At 41.8% G+C, this 26,313-nt stretch overlaps 1 protein-coding gene across 1 annotated transcript in view; it reads left to right on the top strand.

Annotated features, from left to right (window-relative positions):
- The window catches only part of TFAP2D (transcription factor AP-2 delta), a 53,728-nt gene that overhangs the window by 9,758 nt on the left and 17,657 nt on the right, over positions 1 to 26,313 (top strand). Inside the window, exons 4-6 of the mRNA XM_054383694.1 lie at positions 7,456 to 7,621; positions 10,893 to 11,011; positions 18,983 to 19,124. Coding sequence (XP_054239669.1) covers positions 7,456 to 7,621; positions 10,893 to 11,011; positions 18,983 to 19,124 — 427 coding nt within the window. The remainder of the gene's footprint in view (positions 1 to 7,455; positions 7,622 to 10,892; positions 11,012 to 18,982; positions 19,125 to 26,313) is intronic.

Genomic DNA, 26,313 nt, shown 5'->3' with positions numbered 1-26,313 from the left:
GCGTCCCGCCCCAGGGGCAGGCAAGGCCGGGCAGGGCATGTTTCCCTGCCCGCTTGGCAGCTCCGGGCGGTGAGGATGATCCTGGACGGGGCTGAACCGTCTCCCCGTGCCCAGCCTGGAGCCCACCGAGGGGAAAGTAGATCACTTCCTTGTCTTCTCTTTGTTGTCCTCTTCCTTCCCTTTTTCTGGCTCTTCTGAACCTTACAAGAGCCTCGGGACTCTTCTAATAGCCCATCATTGTGTTCAGATCTTAATGCACTGTCATTAGCACTGTTGTCTTTTTCTCCTCTTTTCTATTCCAGGGGCCAATTTAAATCGCATTAAAATCCTAAATAGCTGGCTTAATTAATGGCTCTTGCGGCTCCAGCTGAGATAATCTCCAGCCGACTAAAGCCAAACCAGTCGGCGACTTTCAGCTCCCCGGGAGTTTCAGGCTCGAGAAGGGAACGGGGGGGACTTAGCTGCGGGTTGGCTATTTCCGGATGTCGAGCGCTTCGCTGGGCCGGGAAGGGAGTGCAGTTCGTTCCCTGTGGTCCTTGTACCAGCAAGACCTTTGGCAGAGGTTTGGGTAAGAGATGTGAGGTTGCAGTTTGGTGCTTTGTCTGTTTGAGGGTTTGTTTTGATTGGTTTGGGTTGTTTTTCTTTTTTTCCAGTGAGTTTATTTGTTTTCCCTACTGCTCTGCAAAGGGGGATTTTCTGGCTGTCTATGGAGGAGCAATGAAAAGCCCCTCAGTAGGAATTCACCCGCTTTGGGAATCTGCGCTAGTCTCCTCTCCTGATGGGGTAGAGGTGATGCATTCTAAGTTTTCTTTTCCTTTGCTCCATTCTGAGCTGTGGGATGTCGTGATCCACACAATCTCAGCTTGACCTTCCTCAGTGGAGGTTCTGGAGTCACACACACACGAGATGAACAACCTGCAGTCCAGTCCATGGCATTCTGCAAACTCAGGCACACACTCAGGGAAGAGTATAGAACTAGAACACAAATGGACACACAATGCTCATAAACCGTTACCCCCAGCTTCAACATCATTCACTTTGCCTCATGTGGAGCCTACTCTTCAGACACCACAGGCAGAGCCTCAAACACCACACCCTCACAAACCCTTCCCAGATTCTCTCTCACACAACCCACACTGTACACATCAGTCCAAGCCTTCGTCCACCTGCAGCCTTACAGTAACCAGCACAGGTTCTTGCACATTGTGCAACAATGGACAGTGATTTCTCCAACTACTGCCACAGAGATGGCCCAGAGAGATGTTGAAAAGTGGTGATGAGTTCTTATGACTTTGTGGATAGGAAAGAGAAATGAAGTAGACCTCTTTTTTGTTTGGATTTGGTAAGACTTCTCCTATATTGGTGCTGACATATCTTGCTGGTGTAGGGTTGGTCCTGGGTACCTGAGATTTAACATCCCCTTCCATGGTGATACAAATTTTAAAGTTAAGATCCTGTAACAATTTTCACTATTTTATAATTCTGTTTTCCATCATAACAGATTACTTCTCCTATTTTATTTTTTTAATTTATAATTTTTATCATTGAAGCTTATTATTTTTAACATTGCATAAACTTAAAACTCATCACAGTCTTAACAGCCTTAACGCCTGTGTGTAGCTAAGAGGCTGATCTTAAAAACTGCTGACAATTCCTGCAGTCCTACTGAATTTAATGATTTTTTTTTTTTTTTTAGGAAAAACAAAATGTTTTCTGCATGCTGACATGTCCTTTCCTTAACATCAATGTTACAGTGATGTACAGAAGTGTTTCTGTTCATGGAGTGAGCTGGTTTACTAGTCATTAGTTACATGATGCAAAGTTTGTTCATTTAAGGGAGACCAGAAGAATAACTGGGGGGAAAAAAAAGACCTCTGTACCTACTATTTTTTCTAACAAATGTAAATGAGTTTTAGAATTGTGTCTATTTAGTTCCTGAGATTAATAACTGGGTGATGAGAGAATAATTTGTAGAACGTTTTAAATTGCTTATAGACCTTTGGGAACTGAACATGGGATTAAATAGTACTGATAAACCCTATACAGTTAACTGCTTGATTAGATTTGCTACTTGCTAGAGAAAAATAAAAAAAAAAAACCAACCAACAAAACCAATGACAACAATGACAACAAAAAAACCCAGAACTGAGAAGTAGATTTTCATGTCTTTATTTTGTAATGTACTGTAAGCTTGCCTGAATTTCAGAACAGAGCAGAAAACTCACTGTAAGCTGGAGACTCCCACCAACAGCACCTGTAGATATAAATAATAAACTAATAAAAAGCATAGCATGCTATTAATATTTTATATAAGATTAATCTGTAGGCACTCAGGCGTGCTTGTCCTTAATAATGTACAGAAGCACACAAACATGCAAAACCAAAAGAAAGCAGTACTTTTGCACTGTGCTGTTGTCACCAGGATATTATGATGTTGCCTTCCATAACCACATGATATTTGTGGGTGACTACCTTGGTGAAAGGGACTACCTTGTCTGAATGAATATAAAATACACAGCACATGGCAGCTGTTGCAATTAACAAGTAGGCAATGGCCTTGCAGAGTGTATCTGCAGAAAATTATAGGCACACATCTAAAAACAATTGTTTGGGTTTAAGTGCTAAAATCATCCAGTGACATTAAGGGGTATTTCTTTCATTCCTAATAATGCAATGACATTACTTATAAAGAGCATATAATATGTGAGAATATGGATTTTGTCAGTGAAAATATTCACAAATATTTCACTCCAAGGGCATCAGGGAGACTTAGATTTCAGCAGATGCCCAAGCACATAACTAAACCAGAATAAATCATCACACTCCAGCCACCCCATTGTCCTCTGTGTCTATACAAAGGGAAAGCTACAATCAAAACAGACCAAGCTCTTTCTGCCATCATGTGTTATTGGGATTTTCATTGTGTTGACAAGACTGGTGGGTTGCAGTAAGGCTCTGTCATTCTCCTTGCTGTCATCTACACAACCCATCATCAGCTTATGTTGGCATTTTGCACTGACTTGTGCTATTTGATGGGGAGAGAGGAATAAGGAAGGGAAAATACTCTCCCAATGTTTGCTGTGACTACGTTTTGCAGTATTACACAGCCTAACTTTGGTTCCTCTTCAGCTTGGGAAACAAAGCAAAAGCACAGTTTACACAAAAGACTATGTTGTGCTTTGTATGAACCAACCAGCTAGAGTGAAAAGGATAGGGCCCTAAAAGTAAGACAGAGAAAAGGATCATAGTCTTTTGTTATTCCTCTCCCTCAGACCACTTCACAATAATTATAGAATAGAATCAGAGAACAGCTTGAGTTGAAAGGAACCTTGAAGAGGTAGAACTAGGCTCATCCCTCCTGCAAGGAGCATCTCCAACTGGATCAGGTTATATATATAATTTCTGAGGTGATTTGCAAGCTGAGGCTATTCCATATATGACAGTATATGGTTGTGGGTCTTTCACCCAAATGTGTACCACTGCACAAAGCATATCTCTTCCTCACACATCTTTTTCCTTTTGAACAATGATATTTGTTGAAATCAACATGAAGATGACAGATCAGAGGGTAAAATTCTGTCATGAAGAAAGAGGAAGTAATTGAATAGAGTTGGATGAAAGAGAAGCCCTGAAGAAGGTTTTGTGTGCCTGAAATCTTCCACTCTTCTTTTCTTTCTTCCCCCCCCGTAATCTATCACTTTCAATATAAAAGATATTCTCCCTTCACCTAAATCTTGTCTTGCTTGTATCTTTAGATATCTGTGGCTGTAAGAGCACAACTATCACCATTTACAGTCACCTCTAACTCCGTATCTTATGGCAACAGATGATGTCAGACTAGACCACGTAATCACTGTTTTTAACATTCACAGGCCCATGTCAGGAGGTACTTGGAGCACAGAATTGCTGAAGCAATCTGCTGGATGATCCTACTGGTCATCTCACCTTCTGCCTGCTCTCATATTCTTTTTCCTAGCATTGCAGTAGGACCAAAGGTGTGGGTAAATAGTCAGGGAGCAATGGCCACACTTTTCCCTTCTTTGTGTACACTGGTGAGCCATGGCAGTGTGGGGCTCTTCATCTAATGATCTGATAGGGTTAGGAAGAAATTCTTCCCTGTGAGGGAGCTCAGACACTGGAACAGGTTGCCCAGGGAGGTGGTAGAAGCCTCATCCCTGCAGGTTTTTAAGGCCAGGCTGGATGTGGCTGTGAGCAACCTGACCTAATGTGAGGTGTCCCTGGCCATGGCAAGGGAGTTGGAACTGGATGATCCTTGAGGCCTCTTCCAACCCTAACAATTTTATGATTCTATGTATCCTGGCATCAGAAACAAGGCTGTAAACTTTTCTAAAGTAAGTAAAAGTTGTTAAGAGGAATAGAGATCTTCAGGTTGTTCAGATAGATTCATGAAAGACATAATTTTTATTCCATTTTTGAAGGCATTTTCTTCTGCTTCTTCCACTGGTGTTTGTGAGCATCCCACCTCTCAAATACTCTGTTATGACAAGATCAGCACAACAGTTAACAAGGACTGACTTTTTCAATAACTCCTACAGTGTCATGGGTTTAATGGGAAAGAAAAGCCAGTTGTTGCCACTGTTGTTTGCTGCAGCTTAAAACATACCTTGTCCTCTCCTCACTGAGTTGCACTTCTTCACAGAGTAATTTGTCCACTCTAATGCATGACCAGAATATGAGGGAAGAAATACAACAAATCATTTATGTTTGGCAAGAAACCTAATTCTTCATCTCCCAGTGAGGTTGCACTTACTCTTTCCTTTCTCCTTTTAGCAGCCCTCCTTTGTTTATTGCCATGCCTGTTTCTGTTTACCACCTAGTGTAAAGGCCAGAACTTCATCCGTCTCCTTTCCAAGGTGGTGTTTTTTGGTAGTAGATCTATGCCTTCAAAACTGCACACAGTTTGTGACAAAGGCATGGCTTCATCTAGAAAGCACCATACCACTCTCTCTTGCTGTGTCAATGAATAATTAATATAGTGAAATAATTTGACTTAGACTTGTTGTTTTCTTTTACTTTTAACCCATACTTGGCTTACTTGGAATTGCTTTGTATAAGATCATATTGCATAGGTGTAATATTTGTAAACACTTTAGACTGTAAAAAAAACTTCTACTAAACAGTGATAAGAAGTTTTCCAGTAAGTTCTGGTTAGGGTAGGAGCAGCTTCAGGTTATCAGGCTTTAGGGTTAAAGGAAGAATTATTTGTCTGGAATAAATGGTGCACATACTGGCTTAACCTGGCAAGAAGATAAACTTAAATATGACACTAATTTCAGTACCATCCCCCTCATCATAGAATTTGCAGAATTATTGAAGTAAATAAATGTGTGGACATTGCTACTCTTTTCTTGACACATACATATGTACAGGTGTGTATATGTATTGTGTGGCAGGAGATGCCAAACAAACAAATCTACTCAGTGTTAACATTCTTCCCAAATGTACCTGACAGATCAGAAGTTTGAAAACATTGACTGAAAGTATTTACAGATTTTTGTGCAGTGCTGCCTCAGGTATGGAAAACAAAACCCAAAACCCAAGCAACTCAAACATCAACACAATAAAAAAATCCCCGCAACACGTGGCACCAGATTTCTGTATTTGAGCTTATGAGCTCATGAATTGTAGCTTTGAGCTGTGCAAAAATGTGCATAAATGCCTTGATGTTTGGTGATGCAATATTTGTCTCTATATTCTGTCTGAGAAGTGGACACTAAGATCTACCCTGTGGCATAATTTGAGAAGTCATTAAATATCTTGTTGCATCGAGTCAGGATCTCACCCGTCTGGGATTTATACCAAGAGATGTTATTTTTTGGTTCTGCTGTCAGCACAAATGTTTAAATATACCTTCAAGAGCTGAAATATTTGGAAAGAATTTCTGTTAGCCTTATGTAAGCAAGCAATAGTCTGCCTCTAATGAAGTTTCATCCCTTGGCTCTATTTCTCTCTCTGCTGAAACTGGACCAAATATAGTCACTTTAATTTTAAGAATGGAAGAAAATAAAGTAGAGGTGTCAGGATCTTGTCTAAAGGGGGCTGTGATTATTTTATTTTATTTTACTTCATTTTATTTTATTTTATTTTATATTATTTTATTTTATTTTATATTTTATTCCACTCCATTCCATTCCATTCCATTCCATTCCATTCCTAATCTAGATTAAAAAACTGAAAGCTTTAAGCATAATAAAGTGATTCATGCAGTGCAGAAAGATTAAGGTGCTCACAGGAAGAAATTGTCATGGTATTTTAAAAAATATATTATCTTTCCTTTAAACTTGAATGATAAGCACAAATCCTTTCTGCTGTAAGAGGGTCTTTATCTCCTTGTCCGCACAGAAACCATCTGAACTCCTTCTAGTAGTGTATTGAATTATATGATATTTTATATCACTGTCATATGCAGCTTATCCTTTTTTCTCATCTTTCCCCCAGGGAAGAATTGTGCATGCAGTGGTTAAGATTTATTTCTTCCACTGAATTTTTTATTGTGCTTAGGTTGGAGAAGGCAGGTCAAAGAGAAGTGTTTTGCACTTGGTGATAAAATATGTGATAGTCCTTAAGATTTTATTTATCTTTCCCGTAGGAGTTTGTACTATCCTCCTCTATCTGTTGCAGGGAAAGTTTTCTTTCTTGGTGTGTTACATATTAACTTCAAGTTAAAAAGAAAAAGATTTTGCCTGAGGTGTTATTGATCGCAGGCTACATTGAAAGGTTTGGTGATCATTCAGCAGTTTTAGACCCAAGCCAAGTAATTGCCACTTCCAAGAAAGAAACAGTTTGAGAACTAACCTGAAATAAACTGACGTAGCTCAATAGATTCAGTCATTAACATGACCTGATCAAACTTTAAGAGTAGTATTTGGGAGTTCAAAGCCTTAGAAAACCATTGTGGCTGCAAATCATGGCAAATCTATAGTGCTGTTGCATTTTTGTCATCCTAAACACTCCTATGAGAGGCAAAATTAACATTTCTTGTTACAACCAATGTCCTAAATTTTTTACTAACAGCTTTTTTTAAATACCTGAATCTGGTTCAGTCTTATGTTGTTAATTGTATCAGATACAAGACTCAGCAGACTGACAGTATGCCATTTTTCCTCAGCATGAAACCAAATGAGGTCACCATCTTGATCTCATTTGATTGTAAAATTCATAAGGTACACTAATTTTGTTTTCCCAGAATGGAATTTTAATCCATTCATCTTTCTCAAAGCAAAATTGCGATACAGTGTTTAAACCCAAAAAGAAAACCACTCCTCCAAAATACTCAAAAAAAAAGCCCCAAACCAAAAAAAAAAAAAAAAACCCCAAACAAAACCACCACTGTCAAAACCAATCACAATTAAACAGCAGGATTTGCTCTTCATGAATTTGTCAAAACATGGAATATGATGTTTCCCCTGCTCTAGTATTTCTTTTGTTTCATAGGTGGCACCTGCGTTGTTAACCCCACCGACCTCTTCTGCTCTGTTCCTGGTCGCTTATCTCTGCTCAGCTCCACTTCGAAGTACAAAGTGACCATTGCAGAGGTGAAGAGGCGCCTTTCACCACCAGAATGCCTCAATGCTTCCCTCTTAGGAGGTATTTTGAGAAGGTAAGTTGAAGGTGAGAATAACAAGTCCTAGACAGTGCTGTCATTTCTTTTGTTTTATTTTCTACAAGTGAATTTTGTTCTCTTTCCTCACCTGATAGGTGGGTCTCAGTTTGGGAAAACAGAAGGAGATGGATTGGGAGTGAACATTATTTCTAGGGAAATTTCCAATAAAGGAGAAAAAATAAGACTGTGTTGAGGGTGACAGAACAGGCTGCCTGGGGGGTTGTGGAGTCTCCCTCTCTGGAGATATTTAAGACTCGCCTGGATGAGTTCCTGTGTGACCTGGTATAGGTGATCCTCCTTTGGCAGGGGGGTGGACTAGATGATCTCTCAAGGTCCCTTCCAGCCCCTGACATTCTGTGATTCTGTGACATTTTTCACAGAACACTGACATTTTTCAGTGAACAGAGTTCTATATATTTTTTTTACCCCTTCAACTCAGTTACTTGTACAGGATGGATAAATGTTGCTTTGCTTTGTTTTGAATGAAAAACAAACCCAAGACTCTCAATGCCTGCAAAACTTCACCAGAGGAAAAAACCTCACTTCTTGTTGAGAAACTCCAAACAGAGTTCTATATATTTTGTTACCCTTTCAATTCAGTTACTTGTACAGGATGGATAAATGTTGCTTTGCTTTGTTTTGAATGAAAAACAAACCCAAGACTCTCAATGCCTGCAAAACTTCACCTGAGGAAAAAACCTCACTTCTTGTTGAGAAACTGTTCCAAAAGAAATTGTTCTATCAATTGTAGTTACAGTCATCACTCAACAACAACAAAAACAAAACATGGAGGTGTAGGGCTGCCTTTTTATTTCTTTCTCCTTTGCATGTCTTTTGAGTAGAGAAAAGACAGAATACGCTGGGTTTGGTTTTGTCACTGTGAGATACTGGAGGAGAAGTGAGTAATTAGGCACAGTTTTGCCTCTGACCCTTCACTGACCAGAGTAGAGATTTGCAGAGGGCAACAGCAGGGGAAGAAAGTGACTGTGCAGGCTGTGCAGACCATGCCTCACACTGCAAGCAGAAAACAAGGAGGCGACTCTAATTCAGCCAGGCATATGTAAGTCGCAGTGTCCCTGAGGCATCAACTTAGATGGCATAAGCTACTTGAAGGCCTTTTGATCAAAACTATCTGGAAAGTCATAGGCTGTTTCACTGTTGTCACTAAAGGCCACACTCATTGTCATACAAAAAGCCATTTTAACCAACCTGCAATGTCCTCAGTTAAAGAATCACAGAATGGTAGAGGGTGCAAGGGACCTCTGGAGATTGTTTAGCCCAACCCCGCTGCTAAAACAGGGTCACCTAGCACAGGCTGAACAGGATCACATCCAGGAAGATTTTGAAAGTCTCCAGAGAAGGCAACCTCACAACCTTTCTAGTACATAGCAGTCCAAGAGTTACTCTTGCAGAATAAGTATGATAGGTCACAAAACTGTTTCAGTGACATAAGTTCCATTTATCTCCCTCTGTAGACACTGAAATCTGAACCCTGCATCCACACATGTTTTCCTCTGTTACTGCTTCACCTTGCTTACTTGGGTTTCCTCTGTTACCTTGCTTCACCTCCAACTAGTAGTCAGAGACATGTCCACTTTAAGTTCTCATTCCACAGGCTTCATCCATACAAGTACAAGCTAGTAAGAATGCAAAGTCCTCAGCCCAAACATGAGGACTCATTTCTCTTTTCTGCTAAAATGCTAGAAGAAAGATCCCCACAAGTTTTATGAAGCAACATGTGTAAACGGAGAAAATTGGTCAGGCTATACCTGGAGGTGTCACAGTTAGAGAACAAGCTCAAGCACTCTGTAGAGATGTGGCAAAACCAAACCTTGTTCCTTGTTTGCTTGACACCTGGAAGGGTTGGATTTGCATTCTGTCAGCACTAACCATCTAGGTATTTCACCAGCTGGTTTTGCTTCAGAATTAAGTGTCCTCTGAAGACATTTACTGATGCACAACATAGTCAAAGTTGTGGTATCTCTTAGTAGGTAAAAGCAACCATCCAAACAAGTATTTCAAGTTTAGTTCCTTCCTCTGCCTGAAGGAACTTGAACCTGCACTTCAAAATATCTAGTTAAGCATGCTTGCTTGCTTACTACTCAGAGATTGGTTATTCTGGAAAAAAAATAAACAAAACCCAAAAAATTAAAAATGAAAGCTCATCAGCCTTATTTGGGGATAATAAAATATTTACTGGACAGAAGCAGAAGTGTAAATGTAGTGAGGACTGTTATCTAATGACCAGGTCATTCATTTGGGATGGGAGAGATCTGGGTTCTGGTCACTGTTTCTATCCAGCGTTTAAAGCATTTTAACATTAGCTATTCACTGCCAGCTGCCTGCTGCACTTTTCTAAAAGACACAGGTTAAAACTCCCTCAGGCTGAGGAAGAAATGGAACTGCATAAGAGGATGTGTCTCAAATGTTTCAAACACTGAGGTACTGCAGAAAGGCAGGTGTGGGATGCATTTTGTTAAACAAAGTGATGTAGGCATTTGGGATAGTGGGATAGATCACCAAAGGCTATCTGGGACTTTAGCTTCGGCATTTCCTACTGCCTTATCTTTATTCCTTGTAAGTATTGGGCTTGGTAGACTACATTCCTGGTTACCCAGGTTTTGGGATAGTGGGATAAATAGCTGATGACTATCTGGGATTTTAACTTCAGCATTTCCTACTGCCTCATCCTTATTCCTTGTAAGTAGTGGGTTTAGTAGACTACATTTCTGATTATCCAGGTTTCTACATAAGTTGTAGCAGGATAACTGGAGGTGGATTCCACATAGACATCTACATTTGAGTAGCCATCTGGCTTCCTTTTATAGTTAAGTGAGAGAGATGGGTAAAGTCATTCTAGACATCTGTCATTATAGAAGGGTATTTTTCTCTCTAGGTTGTTTTGGGAGCTTGGGGTGGCCAAATCAGATGTAAGCAGCTGCACTGTTAATAATCACATTCAGTCTTTGCAATCCCAGGATCTGTGTCCAAATCAGGGCCAGGGGTTCCACTAGGTGGAAAGGTGCCTGAAGATCTGACACCCCTGTGACAGGCATTAAAATGTCTGCATTTGTCAAAGGACCAATGTGAAAGACTCACATGGTGCAAGGAGGATGTTAAGAATACAGCTCAGAAAGATGTCATTAGTGCAGGCACTACCCCACACATTTGTCAATAAGGTGTGTACAATTTCTATATTTACATTAACACAGGAAAGAAAGTGCAGAATAAAGACAAGTTTCTCTCTCCTACTGTTCTGTCGTGATAGAGCTAAATCCAAGAATGGAGGACGCTGCTTGCGAGAAAAATTAGACAGACTGGGACTGAATTTGCCTGCAGGAAGAAGAAAAGCAGCAAATGTCACACTCTTGACTTCCTTGGTAGAAGGTAGGGTTTATAATATTGCAATATAATGTGAGCATAATTCCAATGTTTCCTTGTATGCAACACATTTCAGCCACGGTGTTAACTGTCATAATCTGTACAAAAAGGGGAGAAATGGCTTGCCTAAAGCCACAGGCAGAACAAGAGGCAAACTGGAGGTTCACTCTGAGATGTCTTGGTTCCCAGCAACTGGTTTAGTCCTGCAGTTTTCTGAGCATTGATCTGTGTTTTCTGTGCTGGGATCTGACTTACAAATCGATGATCCAAGTGCTGTTGTGAGAGAGATGAATGTCTTATACCAACTCTATAAGTAGGTTTGTTTATCCTGCCTTTTTTTTTTTTTTTAACTTGTGAATTTCCTGGAGCTGATCCAAAAAAATGTGATTTATCTTTTTTCCCATGAGAAGGCATAATATTTAGACAAGACTTTTTCCCCAACATAAATGAATTAAATCTGTTTCAGATAAACTCTAGACAGGCCCAGGAGATACTTTCCTGGCCTTTACTTGTTGTTTAAATATCATTCACCAAATACTGCCTGGCTTTTCAAACCTTCAGCTGGGAGATGCAGGTTCAAACCCCTCAGGCAAAGGGAAAAAAACTCTACCTGAATCTCTTCTATTCTTGGTGACTCCACTAAGTACTCGGTTTGTTGTCTGTCTGAGAATAGCAGCTCTGGGAATTTCAGATCCCTATTCCTTGATGTTGAGAGCACTCAGCTCATCCTAAAGGTCAACAATTTCTAGGATCATAACCTGAAAGGCCCACACAGACCTAGGCAAGTAGGCTGAGGTCTCAGCATGTGTTACCACAGAAGCACAGAATTATAGAAAGGTTGAGCCTGGAAGGGACCTCTGGTGATCTTCTAGTCCAACCATCCTGCTCAAAGCAGGGTCAATTAGAAGAGGTTGCTCAGGACCTTATCTAGCCCAGTTTTTAATACCTCAAATGATGGAGAAATAGTGCATAATCCACAACAGAAGATGCTTTTCACCACCTAAAAGGAAAGACTAAGGTTCTCAAGAGGCTACTGAGTACACAGAGCTATAATGGGTCTGTTCTGAAATACAAGTGTCCATAACACATTTGTTTGTAATGAAGAGAAAGCCATAACAGAGTTACAGACTTAGAAAAGAGAATTTTCTCCCTCATGCATCTTGGGTCTTATCAGGGAAGAATAAACAGAGCTATGTAGCCAGCTACTCATTCATCAGAAACCAGTGAGAGGAAGCCCTTTTCCAACTGCTGACCTGGGACTGATGGCAAAGTACTTTTACTGTAAGTCAGAATTAGGTTCTTTTTTTCCCTAGAGATGGAGATGTGCTTGTCTCCCTGCCCTTTACCCAAAGCCTATGCTATTGCTTTTGTTCCCAAATTGTCTTACTGTGAGTCCTGAAGATGTGTACTGAGGAGAGTGAGCTCACTTTGACAAAGACCTGTTTATCTAGACGTGCTAATCACAAACTTTACCTACCAGGATTTCGGGGAAAGGTTTCATCATGTGTGTTAACATTCCAATAGAAAAAAGAAACAAAGCTTAAGCTCATTTTTATCTATGTAATCAATTCTTGGTTAAATTTAGTGGTGCTTCCTTGGTCAAACTTGGCAGTGCTTACCGAATTCTTTGTGGCATAAGCTGTCCTCCCTTTGTACATGCAGATATGACTTTCAAAGGATACTAACTTGTAGCTTGGTTTAAGCAAGGAAGAACATCCTTCAATGGCTTCTGCTGCTAGAGGAGGTGGGAATGGAAAGATACAGGTTTATTCTAGATTTTGGAGGAGAAGAAAATAGGGAAAAAACACCATTTTTTTTTCCTATGTGATGTCAATAGACAAATTTACTTTGTGATTTGTTAGTCCTATTAAGTCCTCAGCTATCAGGTGCACTGTGTGGATTTCTCATAAAGATTCAGGGTTATGTCACTCTTGATTACTTTTGATGTTTCTGTTTATCATTACTAAGGATCTTTACAGTCTTCAGTGTATCAAAGCCTTTAACATCTCTGAAAGGTAGGAATTAGTTCAGTCTCTTGAATATCTGTTTGTTGTAAAAAAAGGCAAAATTAGTTCTGTCCTGACAGGTATATTGACTAAATGTGTCCCAAAAGTCTCTGGCAAGACTCTTCCTCTAAAATAGACTAAAATCATAGAATCAGTCAGGGTTGGAAGAGACCACAAGGATCATCTAGTTCCAACCCCCCTGCCATGGGCAGGGACATCCCACACTAGATCAGGCTGGCTAGAGCCTCAAATCATTTAGGTTTGGGGGGTATTGCAAAGCTCAACAGAGGAACTGCAGTGAATTTCTAGGCTCTGGTGACCATGTGAAGATCCAGACTTAATGAAAAGTGTTCTGTGGCCCCTCGTTTTCTGTAACCTTACTTTTGGGTTTCAGTGTGGCTGCTGGGTGTTTACTGCTATTCTTATTTCGGTCGAGGTGCATCTTTAGTGTCTTTGCTACGGACACTTGGGTCCCAAAGTAGGAACTGTTTGACAGATCAGTTCTGTTCTTTGTGTTGTCATCCACATCAATCAGTGTAGTGGGTGGTAAGACAAACTGGGAGAATGAATTCAGCGTTGCAAGACTCTTCACGGAAGTATGGGACAGTATCTTTGTGCAGCCTGTAAGTGAGGGATGCCCTCTAGTGCCTAGATTAGATGAAGGGAAAGGTCATTATTCTTACCAGCTCTAAAAGGAAAATTCCTACATCTTAGGTAATACAATAAAGGTTCCTCCATAAAATACTAGCATTGCCAAGGCTAAGCCTCCCTGCTGGCTCAAAGGAGTCAAAAGCCTCCCCTTTGTGGGAACAAACAAAGGATGTAAGAAGGTGGGGAGATGTCTGCCTTCTGTTTGGACAGGTCACTGATAGACAGAGACATGACATAAATGAGATTGCAGCTGCAGGTAAAAGCAATGCACGAATGGTTTTCAAACCATCAGGTGTGTTGAAAAAGACAGAAGAAGCACTTACAAAAAATCTGGAATTTGGTTTTTTTTTTGTCAACCCTACTTAAACTCTAAATTTCTCAGATGCAGAATTGACAGCACTCATCTGTTGTGGTTTGGGGACCAAAACTCTTGAGAAAAATAGGTCAGTGGTTACTTTTTTCACACTGCTATCAACTGTCACACTTCTCTCCCACTAGCCTTTGTTTAAATATCCTTCCACTCTTTCCTCCTCCTTTCTCACCCTACAAATAGAAAGAACTTTCCTTCCACCTCCCTCCTGTCCCTCCTCCCTCTGGGTAGCATTTCTTTTGGGTAGAGCATCCGGAGGAGGCAAAGGTGAGGAGAGAGTAGGAGGTTCAGATGCCATGTGTCCCTCTCCTGGGACAAAGCTTCTGCCTTCACTCCACATAGGAGCATCTCTCACTCTTTCTAGACCCAGGGGACATGCATACTGCTCCTTGCACCTGCCCACAGAAGTCTGTCAAGGTACATGGCTGCTGTCTCCACTGAGGTTTTTCTAAGCTGTCTCTGACAATTCAGCTTCAGCAACTGTCCTTTCTCATCATGCAAACCTCTCTGGTCACTTGTGAAATCCTATAGGAGAGGCAGCACAGCAAAGCCATGTGCTGGATTTAAGGAGCAAGAGTCAATGACTCTCAACACCCATTCTTTGTCTCAGCAGGAGGAAGAAGCTCAGGATGTTGTGCACAGGGAAAACTGATTTTAGATTGAAACAAGGCAACTGTCTATAAAAGCCAGAGATTTTTAGGGGCTTTTGCCTTTAGCAGAACTGCTCCTTGACATAAATAACTAGGCAGAAGAAGGGGCATCTAAGGTAAAAAGATCATCCACATTTCCAACATTTCCACATTCTCCCCCAGAATAAATATTTGTCCAAATTCTCATGTAGGAAAAGAAAACATTTGGCACGAACTTCTTTCCCCCACTAAGCAAACTTATTTCCTACTGTGTGGTAATAGAAGAGACCTTTATTCACTGAGATTAACAAGGAGCAATGTGCACAGAAGGATATCACAATTCATTTCTAAATCCCAGCTTATTATTTGGGCTAGCCTCAAAATCACGTTGTTTGCCAACAGTGAGATAAGAGAAATCATCTTCTGCTGAGTGTTTTCATGACCAGGTTTGTATTTTTGTTCAGCATTTGGCATTTTCATTCAGAATACCTACTCCTTGTATCAAATGGAAGTGTGTGCTCATATGAAGGCATAGTTCTAGTGTGCGTTGGTAGTATATACCAGCTTTCCAACTCCAGTAGGAATGTATTTTCAAATCTGTTGAAAACATTTTCCAATTTATTATTTCACAATAGGTACATCCAAACCTACATTTTTAACAATCTATATCCACAAGCAGATAAGTAATTTTTAATTTTAATTTTATTTTTTGGCTCATGGTTTTACATTTTCACATACCATTAGCAACCAATCACAATCACAATCCTGGCCCCCAGGTAAAATGTAAAGGTTTTACAATTTGTATCATTTTCTCAGGTCATCAAAACTGTTTGGGGTAATTTTCTCAATTCTAGCTGAGAAATGATCTGCATTATTTTCATAAAGATAAGTTTGAATGCTAAATTGTATTTGCATTCTCTTTGGGTTGTTGGGTTTTTTGGTTTTTTTTTTTGGTTTGGGTTGGGTTTTTTTGGTTTGGGTTGGTTTGTTTTGTTGTTTTTTTTTTGACATTAAGTGAAAACATACAAATCTCAGTCATTTTGCTGTTGTCCATGTTAAATAAATGCCTACATGTCATCACATGAAGTTTTTCTCTTTTGGAGAAACCAAGACTTTTCCAATGGCTAAATTTTTGAGTTATTTGTGGTCTACAGTCCTTGTATTGTTACTTGAGTCTGACTGGAATCAGGACAGAGCATGCCCAGAACATGGCAGCTCTACCAGACGACAGCTTCAAAGGGTTTGCCTTTCATCTTCTTTCCATGGTGGCATTAAAAAACCAAACCTATCAAGTATTTTAATGGAGTTTGAAAAGCAAAACCTCATGCTATTCTACAGGTGGCTTACTCTTTAAGGCTTTATTTAAGGAAGAGTAAATGCATAGCTGAAACAGAAATTTTCAAGCACCTCTACAGAAATGTAGAAGCTCTGGCTTAAATTTATAACTTTTCTCATCCATGAGGAGCATCTCATCCATGAGGAACAGATGAGGGAACTGGGATTGCTTAGTCTTGAGAAGAGGAGGTTAAGGGGAGACCTCATTGCTCTCCACAACTACCTGAAAGACAGTTGTAGTGAGGTGGGGGTTTGGTGCCTTCTCCCTAGTATCAGCTGATAGAATGAGAGGAAATGGCCTGAAATTGTGCCAGGAGAGGTTTAGATTGGATATTAGGGAAAATTCTTTACTTAAAGAGTGGTCAGGCATTGTAACAGGCTGCCTGAGGAAGTGGTTGAGTCACCATCCCTGAAGAAAAATTGTGGAGATGGCACTTAAGGACTTGGTTTAATGGCCATGGTGATGCTAGGTTGATGGTTGGACTCGATGGTCTTAGAGGTCTTTTCTAACCAAAACAATTCTGTGATTCTCTTCTATAAATCTGGGATTGATGTCGTAACTACAAAACTGTCAGTCAGATATATATGCCTGTTCATTCTGACTCAGTGTTAACATACCACAGAAATCCATTTCAATTTCACTGAAAATTATTTTACTGTTCCAGAAGCTGTAAACTAAGTGGAAACCATTCCTGCTTTCAACCCAGAGAGAGCAGTTGCTTTTTAACTTCTTTTTAGGCATACAGGAAATTACATTCAAGAACTACAAATAATGCAGATGATTTGGAGTTCAATCCTCAGTTTTTGAATGGAAAATTGGTTACAGCTGTGAAGGTTGTTGACTGTCATCACACATTCTCTGGGCATAGTGCATGTATTCTACTAGTACCTGAACCCTATTAGGTCAGATAAACACACAACAAGGTATTTGCTTGGGGTCAACATCCCTGGAGGTGTTTAAGAAAAGACTGGATGAGGCACTCAGTGCCATGGTTTAGTTGATTAGATAAGGTTGAGTGACCAGTTGGACTTGATGATCTTGGAGGTCTCTTCCAACCTGGTTGATTCTGTGAAACAAAAGGTCTTTTTCTGGTAAAAACTCCAGTAACAGAAGGGGAAATCAGAAACTCTGAAATGGGGGAGAATGGAATCTGTAAGCAAAGTCAGTGCATCTGATTTGTGCCTTATGCTGCCCCTCATGCAGGACCACCACTCCCATGGAAGTTTCCATCTTCCTTGGCTTGGCCTGGTGTGTGCAGAACAGATACAGTCATGCTGGGAATGGGATTCATCTCATAACCCCTATCATAATTGAATCTGTTCTCTCATAGCTGACTGTAGCCAGTAGAGGCAAATCAGCACTTCCAGGTGATTAGCAATTAAATTAACCCTTCAACATTTGTTTTGGTTGGTGAGAAAAGCTGTGGTATCTCCACGGTTGGAAGTATTCAAGACTAGGTTTGAAATGTCCATGAATAATCTAATCTAAGGCCATGATTTCAACAGAAGGTGATCTCCTGAGTTCCCTTCTAATACAGACTTTTCTATCATTCCTCTGATCCACTTTTGCCTTCTAATTTAGTATGGGATGATACATGCTTCAGGTAGTCTCCATTGACTTGAAAGTGTTAGGTCAGATATCAAACACATTCAATCAGGGGAATTCTACTGCAGATGTTCTCAAAGAGAAGCATTGCAGGTCCTGCATGCCTCTTGTTACCTGGAGGATCAGCCTAGTCTTCAAACACCCAGGATCCTATGCTACCTCCCATGATGGCAATAAAATACACAACTGCTCTGGCAGGGGGGTTTGATTCGATGATTTCTGGAGGCCCCTTCCAACCCCTAACATCTTGTGATCATCTGAAACAAATAAAGTAAAAACTTCACAACACCCTAACCCCTAAACTATTCTGGAACACATCTTGCAGTCACTCATGCAGATGTGTTTCAACATACATTTCTGGTAGGTGACCTATTTCTACCTGAGGAGATGAGAGCAAGTGTCATCTGGAAGTGCTTGTTTTCCATCAGGGAAAGACAAACTTCGACACAGATGTTCACACTCCAGGCAGCTGTGGTTTTGATCAGATAAATCACACACCAAGGTTGTCTGAGTCACAGCACACAGGTCAGAGTGTTCAGTAAACCCTAAAATATATTCCCTGGGTTCTCCAAGCTAGAGAGGAAAGATAGGTTCTTCCTATCCTTCCAGAGGTGTTGGGCACTCATCATGGAATTCAGTTATAGTAGTGAGGTAGAGAGGTGCTCAGTGTCTGCCTCTGTTACAGACTTCTCACAAAGCTGTGTTCCCCCTTTGCCTTGATTTCCTCACCTGTAAAACAGCAACTGTGGTCTTCATTGTCACCACTTTCTGATTTGTCCTGTCAGCTTTGATTGCAATCTTTTGGAATCTTTTTTTTTTTTTTTTGTGCTCTGCTCTGGGGTCTGCTCATCTTCCATGTGGGTGACTTTTATGGTGCCTGCTGGCTTAACCCCTAAGCAAGTATAGTGAAATGTGTGTTATGCCCACAGCATAAGAAGGTTATTTATTCATCATTTAGAGCTACAGAAGTGAAGCACCAAAGGCTGAATCTCAGCTCTTCACAGTGGCTTCTTCCTACCTTCCAGTGATTTCCATGCCTTAAATATCAACAGTGAACTGAACTTACAAAACTTGAGCAGGTACCCAGTACTCACTGGTGGCAAGGGAAGGAGCTAAACCCAAGTGTCTTGACTAGTATTTTCACAAGAGAGGAACAGCCTCTCTATCTTCTGGCTGGCACCATTTGATGACTAACCATGAGCAGACCAAATGGGCTGTAATCTGTAATTGAGATTGGGAATGAATGTCTACGAAAGTGATTTGGGTTTTGTTGTTATTGTTGATTTGTGGGGTTTTTTTTAAGAATGGAAGAAATTCTGTAATCATCATCATCATCATAACAACCCTAAAACCTAACTGAGCCATTTTGTTTGCCCACAGGGGAAGCATTACATTTGGCCAGAGATTTCGGCTACACCTGTGAAACAGAGTTCCCTGCCAAGGCAGTAGGAGAGCACATTGCCAGACAGCACATGGAACAGAAAGAGCAGACAGCAAGGAAAAAGATGATCCTAGCAACAAAGTAAGAAGGGAGGGGAAACTGAAAAAGAAATCTGTCTGTCATGTCTCCATTTTTGATCTGGGGGCTAGGGAGAGGGAGGAATGGGAGTATGGAGCTGGAATTGCAGTGACTGCTAACACAACAGCACTCACTGGCAGCAAGTGAGAGCAACTCTCTTCAGAGATGCTGTCAGAGCAACCTTATTTACTGCAATGAGGTTTTAGTGGCAGTGCTCTCGTTGCCTGTGGTTAAGGAGCACATACATGTCAGATGGTTTGGTTTAAATAAGAGGAGGAGATATTATTGCATGGTAAGCTCTATAGGATAGAGCTTACCATGTCTCCTGTTTGTGTGTGAGCAGGAGATCAAAATTCCTGCCAAAGTACTAGTTACTGTGGGATAATTATCATAAGTCTGCTGAGGGAGAGCTGGTTTGCAGAGGGACAGATCCTCTCTGGATGGAAATAGCAAGAGTTCCCCTGAAGTCAAAGGCACTGGAACCAGCAGGGAAGCTTTGCTAAAGCCATTAAAGACACACAGAGACACCTCACTTTGCTCCAAACAAGCCACACACCTCCCTGGAGCAGTAACATCATGTTAGGATAACATTTCACCTAGGTTAATTAGCCTTGATGAGGGAGGGATTAGCCTTCCTGAGCCATGGGAAACAGGAATAAATAGTCTGCATGGAAAAATGCAGAGCTACACTCCCTATGTGGTATGCCTGCATGGGGTAGCCCTAAAGACACTAATGCTCTTTGGGCACTTACTGCAGTGTTACAGTGAGACTAGAAGAGAGCTGAGGCCAGAAACCTGAGCTCTGAAACCACTAACCCAGTGCTGAAAATGTCTGGGAATCATCCTGACAGGAATATATCCAACATAGAGGAATCACCCCATAACAGGGGAGAAGGTTGACCAGAAGCAGGATTAGCTTTTGTTTCCCAGTGTCATAGAATCATAGGGTTGGAAGGGACCTCAAGGATCATCTAGTTCCAACCCCGCTGCCATGGGCAGGAACACCTCACACTGTCCTTTGTCTATTTGTGAGGAACAGGATTCCTGACCTTGGTGTCCCTCTTCTATCCGGAACTCTTTACTCTGAAGGGGACCCAGAGATGACATACATTGAAACACCTAGGCTTGTCAAAGCCCTGGAACAGGCTGCCCAGAGAAGTGCTGGAGTCACCATCCCTGCAGGGATTGAAAAGCCACATAGATGTGATGCTGAAGGACATGGTTTAGCAGTGAACTTGGTAGTGTTGCATTAATGGTTGGACTCAATGGCCTTAAAGGTCTTTTCCAGCCTAAATGATTCTAAGAGTCTATTTCAGGCTTGTGAACCCTGTGACTATAGCCTGTGTTCATTCCCTGGGGGAATATGCAGAGCTCCATGTGGCTCAAGGTACATTTGCTGGCTGTGAAGGTGACAAAAGATCTCACACATCATGCTCCTAAATTCTTTGCAGATTGAAAGAAATAATGTAAGTGGAATATGATCTTACTCTTACCTATAACCACATTGTTTTCAAAGAGCCCAAAGGGTTTCAGCTATGAGAATAATCCAGCTGGCAAGAAGCAGCTCCTCTCTGCAAGTTGTGTCTCCCCATCACTGTGTAGTCCATGAACAATCTGTATCAACTGTGTGAAAGTTGGGAGTACTGGTGGGCAGCACAAGCTGAGCAAGAGTTAAGACTGCAGATTGTCTCAGATGCAGATCCCATCCATAATCTTCCCCCTTTTTTTTTCTAGCTCTAAGGAGAGATCATATTACCCTGGGTTGTAATAATCAGTGAGGAACTGTTACACTCTACCTCCAAAGGCTATCCTACTAAGGGACACATTAGAGTCTCACTACCCTTTCTCACCATTCCCTACTCACCCTTGTTTTCTACTGAGATGTGGAATCATAGGCAAGCCTCATCGTTGGAAATAGTCAAGGTCAGGCTGCATGAGGCTCTCAGAAACCTGATATAGTTAGAGATGTCTCTGGGGATTGGACTAGATGACCCTAAAATGTCCCTTTCAACCCAAACCATTCTATGATTCCACAGTTCTATGATTACTCCTAACATTCACAAACTTTGGGCTTGTAAGTTGTTATTCTGCACTTTTCAGATATAAAATGAGGGGTTTTCTTCCCCTCCTTCCATCAATTAAATGTACCTATAAATAGTTCAGTGAGGTCTGCTGATAACACAAAGACAGGCCATGTCCTACTGCAGTGGTTGCTTGCAACACAGACAGCTGGGTCAGTGTGTGTGCTACTACTGCCCTCTCCTGCCTGGAAGGAGAACAGTGATTGACAGACCAGTCTTGTCCAGGTGCTGCAGGAGACACTGGTCCATGGCATTGTAATACCAGCAATGGTATTTCCCAGCTGTTCTTCCATGTGTCTGGTAACAGGCACTCTAGCCATTCCTCAGGAGTTTCACTAGGTATCACGAAGCTCTAGGGTTAGAATTTCAGCACTTTCCCACCCGCCCCGCCTCCTGTGCTGTAGAGTTATGACATCATAAAAAGCAGTGGATTGCTATGCTGCTACCACAAACACCACTGAAATTCCAGGGCAGTAAAAGCAATCATGGCAAACGTTGCCTACAGAAAAAAAGAACTGGGGTGCACTTGCCTCTGTGTGTTGCCCCTATGAACTTTGGGACAGAGCCAGAAGCCCATGGAATTGTGCCTTTGACTGAAGCGGTGAGATCTTCCACATGTCAGGTCTTGAGGAAGAATAAGGGTAAAGAACAATATTCTTTCAATTGTTAGTAGTATATAGGTTACGTTCATTCTGAATTCAGACATCCAGTTTCAGTGGCTTGTTTCAGTTGCCCAGATGTGGGTATCTACTGCCACTTGAGATGAACTGGGTCATCCAGCTTGGTTAGCTCCATAAGCACTCTGGTCTCTTTTTGTTGCTCTCTTCTATCTGCCCCTTATTATGGGTCTCTTTGGGGCTGCATATCTTTGTGTAGGTAATTGAACAGAGTCTTTGGTGCTGCAGGTGGGTGTAGGTAATGGAATAGAGCTCTTAATATCTACAAAGCCCTTAATGTTTCCAAGTATTCTGTAGGAGCTCCCAGTGTTAAGGGCATCTATAGCTTGCAATGAGGCAATTCATCCACCCTAAGCAGTTCAGCTGTCAGACACAGAGCTGTGGATTGTATGTTAACAAAGGCTAAAAATGGTTACTTTAGATGTCAATAACCTCCTTTAAGACATGGACACCACTGAGCTTAAGGTAACATTCTCTTTACTGTCCTCCTCAGCCCTACCAGGTCTGAGGATCTATTGATAATAACACAGTGAATGAAATAAGGAACTTTTTCTATCATGGAACAAACTCTATTAACTATGCTAAACAGCTTGATCTTCCAAACTACCTCTTGGAAACAGTCTTTCACATTTACTGATGTAGGACCAGCCTAGGACTTCAGTAGTCAATGCAACAAGATAGTGCTCTGGCCTGTTCTAACAATTTCATGCTCTAGACAATGAGGACTTACCTGACAATTCTCATGGCAAGAAGAGATGATTTGGCTGTGTAGCCAGTGTATAGCTCTGGACACAAGTGACTGCAAGGACAGGATGGGAGTGAAGCTTTTGTTAAGAGATTAAAGGATAAGAAAGGGGCAAACAACTGGGAGCTTTTGTTAGGAGATTAAAGGATAAGAAGTGGGAGAAGTCAGTCTCCTATGATTCTCTTTCTCTCCACTCACTGCATTTGAATGAGTAGGAGATTGTCTGGGTACTCCAGAACGAGATGCTTTTTAAAAACAGGCTAAATTGTCTTAGTTCTGGCCAAAGGGTGCTGAGACTGGCCTGTTAAGGCTAGACTCTTCAGAATGGCTTCAGGACATGTCTATGCAACACCCACAGAAACGGGGTGGGGGAGAGAAAAAAAAACAAACCAAGAGAGACAGAGACCTGCTGGAGAGAATCCCACGGAGAGCCACGAGGATGATTAGGGGACTTGAGCATCTCCCCTGTGAAGAGAGACTGAGAGCCCTGGGGCTGTTTAGTCTGGAGAAGAGAAGACTGAGAGGGAAAATGATCAATGTCTATCAATATGTGAGGGGTGGGGGACAGGAGGAGGGAGCCAGGCTCTTTTCAGTGGTACACAGAGATAGGACAAGGAACAATGAGTTCAAACTAGAACATAGAAGATCTCAGCTCAACATGAGGAGAAATTTCTTTACAGTGAGGGTGACAGAGCACTGGTACAGGCTGCCCAGGGGGGTTGTGGAGTCTCCTTCTCTAGAGACTTTCCAAACCCACCCGGATGCATTCCTGTGCAGACTACCCTAAGTGATCCTACTCTGGTAGGGGGTTGGACCTAATGATCTCTTGAAGTCCCTTCCAACCTCTGATATACTGTGATACTATGAAACCAAACCAGACAAGAAAAGCTTGGATATGGGTTTAGATAATCTTTAAATTATGGCTTAGTTAACCTTGCAGAGGTGTGAGAGACCCTGAAGGACCCCAGATGGATTTACAATAGGGGATAGGACCTGATCAGCCAGGATGGGCACAAAACTTCTGACAGCTCTGTCAATAACTCCACTTGAAGAAGAGACACCCTGCCCTGTGGGAAACATCAGAGAGTAACACAGCACAAGGTCTTCTGCATGAGACAGAGGGACATCTACACATACATCTACATGGACAAAAATAGAATAGAGTTGATAACAATTTTATTGTCAGGTTTCTTATGGCCAGTAGAGGATAATCAACATCTGGCTTATGACACTACTGCTTAATTTATTAGTTTTCTGAAAGGTAGCTCTGAGACTGGATGAACAGGGCCTGCTGAACATCTCCCTAATATCTGATCTTTAGATGCTTAGCTAACCTGCCACACTTTGAATACATGGGCAGGTATTTCCCCTACTCTTGCACTTACCACAAGGAATTTGTTTTGGCTGCTGCTAGGGGTAAGATCATGAACTGGATGGATTCTTGTTCTGATCCAGTAAAGAATCTTTTACCTTTTCCTAGACATATACTGAAACATCTGACCATCTATCACAAATCATTAAAAGCCTTTCTTGCAAGACCATCCAGGACTTTCTTTAATAACCTGTGGCCCCTAGGACAGCATAATCATCTTTCCTTGCTTATTCAAAGTCATAGTCCAACTCAACAAATAACTGTCAGATTCTCTCCCTATTACTACCCCAGGTGATGTTTTATTGGTAGTGGAGGCTCTGAGACACCACTTTAACTAGAAATCCCCTTGGGAAAGAAAAAAAAAAGTAGGTTACTGCCTTTTACAGGTTTTCATGTATAAGAAAATTTATTTTTTCGTTTCTTTCAATCTGCCAACCTTCAGTAAAGACTTTTGACATGTGAAGATAGAAGGGAACTTAATTGCACACTTGGTTCTGACACTTTCCTTTGTCAAAATGTAAGAACTTTTAAGATGAACTTTTTCAACAGGTAGAAAGTAGAGGTTGGAGAGAGGAGAGAAGAGTGGTGCTGACAGGACCGACTGGGGATAGTAGATTGTTTAGAAGCCAAAATGACTGACTGTTTTCAGTTGTTGAAAGGAACTGTTTTTCCTCTAAGGACGTGAATCATTAAAACTGTATGCTGCATTTACATACATTTCTGCTGAATACCTCTCTTTGCCTGAAAGGCTAAGGCAACGCTGTCTTTTCAAGCAGTCGGTGTCTAGGTCCATACAGAGGAGAAGCATTTACAGAAATCAGGCTTGGATGAAGTCCAGCAGCACAGCAGGAAATAGTTTTCTGCATCTTCTTTCCTCTTAGCCAAGAGGGAGCTGTGGAAACCAAAGCCTATGCCTACAACTTGCAGAGAGCAGTGATAGGGTAAAAAACAGGTTAGTATAATTTCTTTGCTTGTAACACAGCAATGGAAGACAGTCTAAAGGCCAAGCAGGTGAATTTACTCACTTATTTTCTATTATGCCCTTGCCCCAAAGGATAAGAGTTGCAAGGTGACAATGAAGAACCCAAACTTTATCCAGGACCAGACTTGCAAAGAATCTTCTAACAGAAATCATGGACACAGAGATGTTGTTTGGTATTAGAAACTGGCCCCAGACACAGCAATTGCATCCCTGTTAACAAAGTGAACCATGCACACTTCATATTATTAGAATCATAGAATCATAGAATCAGTCAGAGTTGGAAGGGACCACAAGGATCATCCAGTTCCAACCCCCCTGCCATGGACAGGGACACCTCACACTGGATCAGGCTGGCCAGAGCCTTATCCAGCCTGGCTGCAAACACCTCCAGGGATGGGGCCCCAACCACCTCCCTGCACAACCCATTCCAGGCTCTCACCACTCTCATGGGGAAGAACTTCTTCCTCACTTCCAGCCTGAACCTCCCCACTTCCAGCCTGAATCTCCCCACTTCCAGCTTTATTCCATTCCCCCTAGTCCTATCACTACCTGATATCCTAAAAAGTCCCTCCCCAGCTTTCTTGCAGCCCCCTTCAGATACTGGAAGGCCACAAGAAGGTCAGCCCTCTGATCATCCTGGTGGCCCTTCTCTGGACACCTTCCAGCATGTCCATATCCCTCTTGTAATAGGGGCTCCAGAACTGGACGCAATACTCCAGGTGGGGTCTCACCAGAGCTGAGCAGAGGGGGAGAATCACCTCCCTTGACCTGCTGGCCACAATTCTCTTGATGCAGCCCAGGATCTGGTTGGCTTTCTGGGCTGCAAGTGCACTTTGACAGCTCATGTTGAGCTTCTCGTCCACCAAATGTTAGAATGCTTCCTGGAACTCTTCCAAATACCACACTCTGGGAGGCAGCACACACCAGGGCCCATTCTCAGGAAACCACCTTGTTTTGAAGGCTAGAGGAGGAGTATAACTATATGAACCTTATCAGAGGTTGACAATTTGCAAGAGGGTATGAGATTAACACCTGCCACTGTCCTGGGTGACACTGCTTACTACTTTACATGCAGTCACTGTGACCTGCATTAGGTCAGCCCAACCAAATGCCCTGATCTTCTGGTGGGCATCAGGTTGCCCAGGGAGGTGGTAGAAGCTCCATCCCTGGAATTTTTTAAGGCCAGGCTGAATGGGGCTCTGAGCAACCTGATCTAGTGTGAGGTGTCCCTGCTCATGGCAGTGGGGGGGAGATTGGAACTGGATGATCTTTGATCCAACCATGACAGTTCTCTGATTCTGTGATCATGCTCTCCTGACCCCACATTAGGTGCCT

Source organism: Indicator indicator, chromosome 9 (genome assembly GCF_027791375.1).
Source record: "Indicator indicator isolate 239-I01 chromosome 9, UM_Iind_1.1, whole genome shotgun sequence".
Classification (NCBI taxonomy): domain Eukaryota; kingdom Metazoa; phylum Chordata; class Aves; order Piciformes; family Indicatoridae; genus Indicator; species Indicator indicator.
Note: the sequence above shows the minus strand (reverse complement) of the source record. Positions and strands in the feature narration are given on the sequence as shown.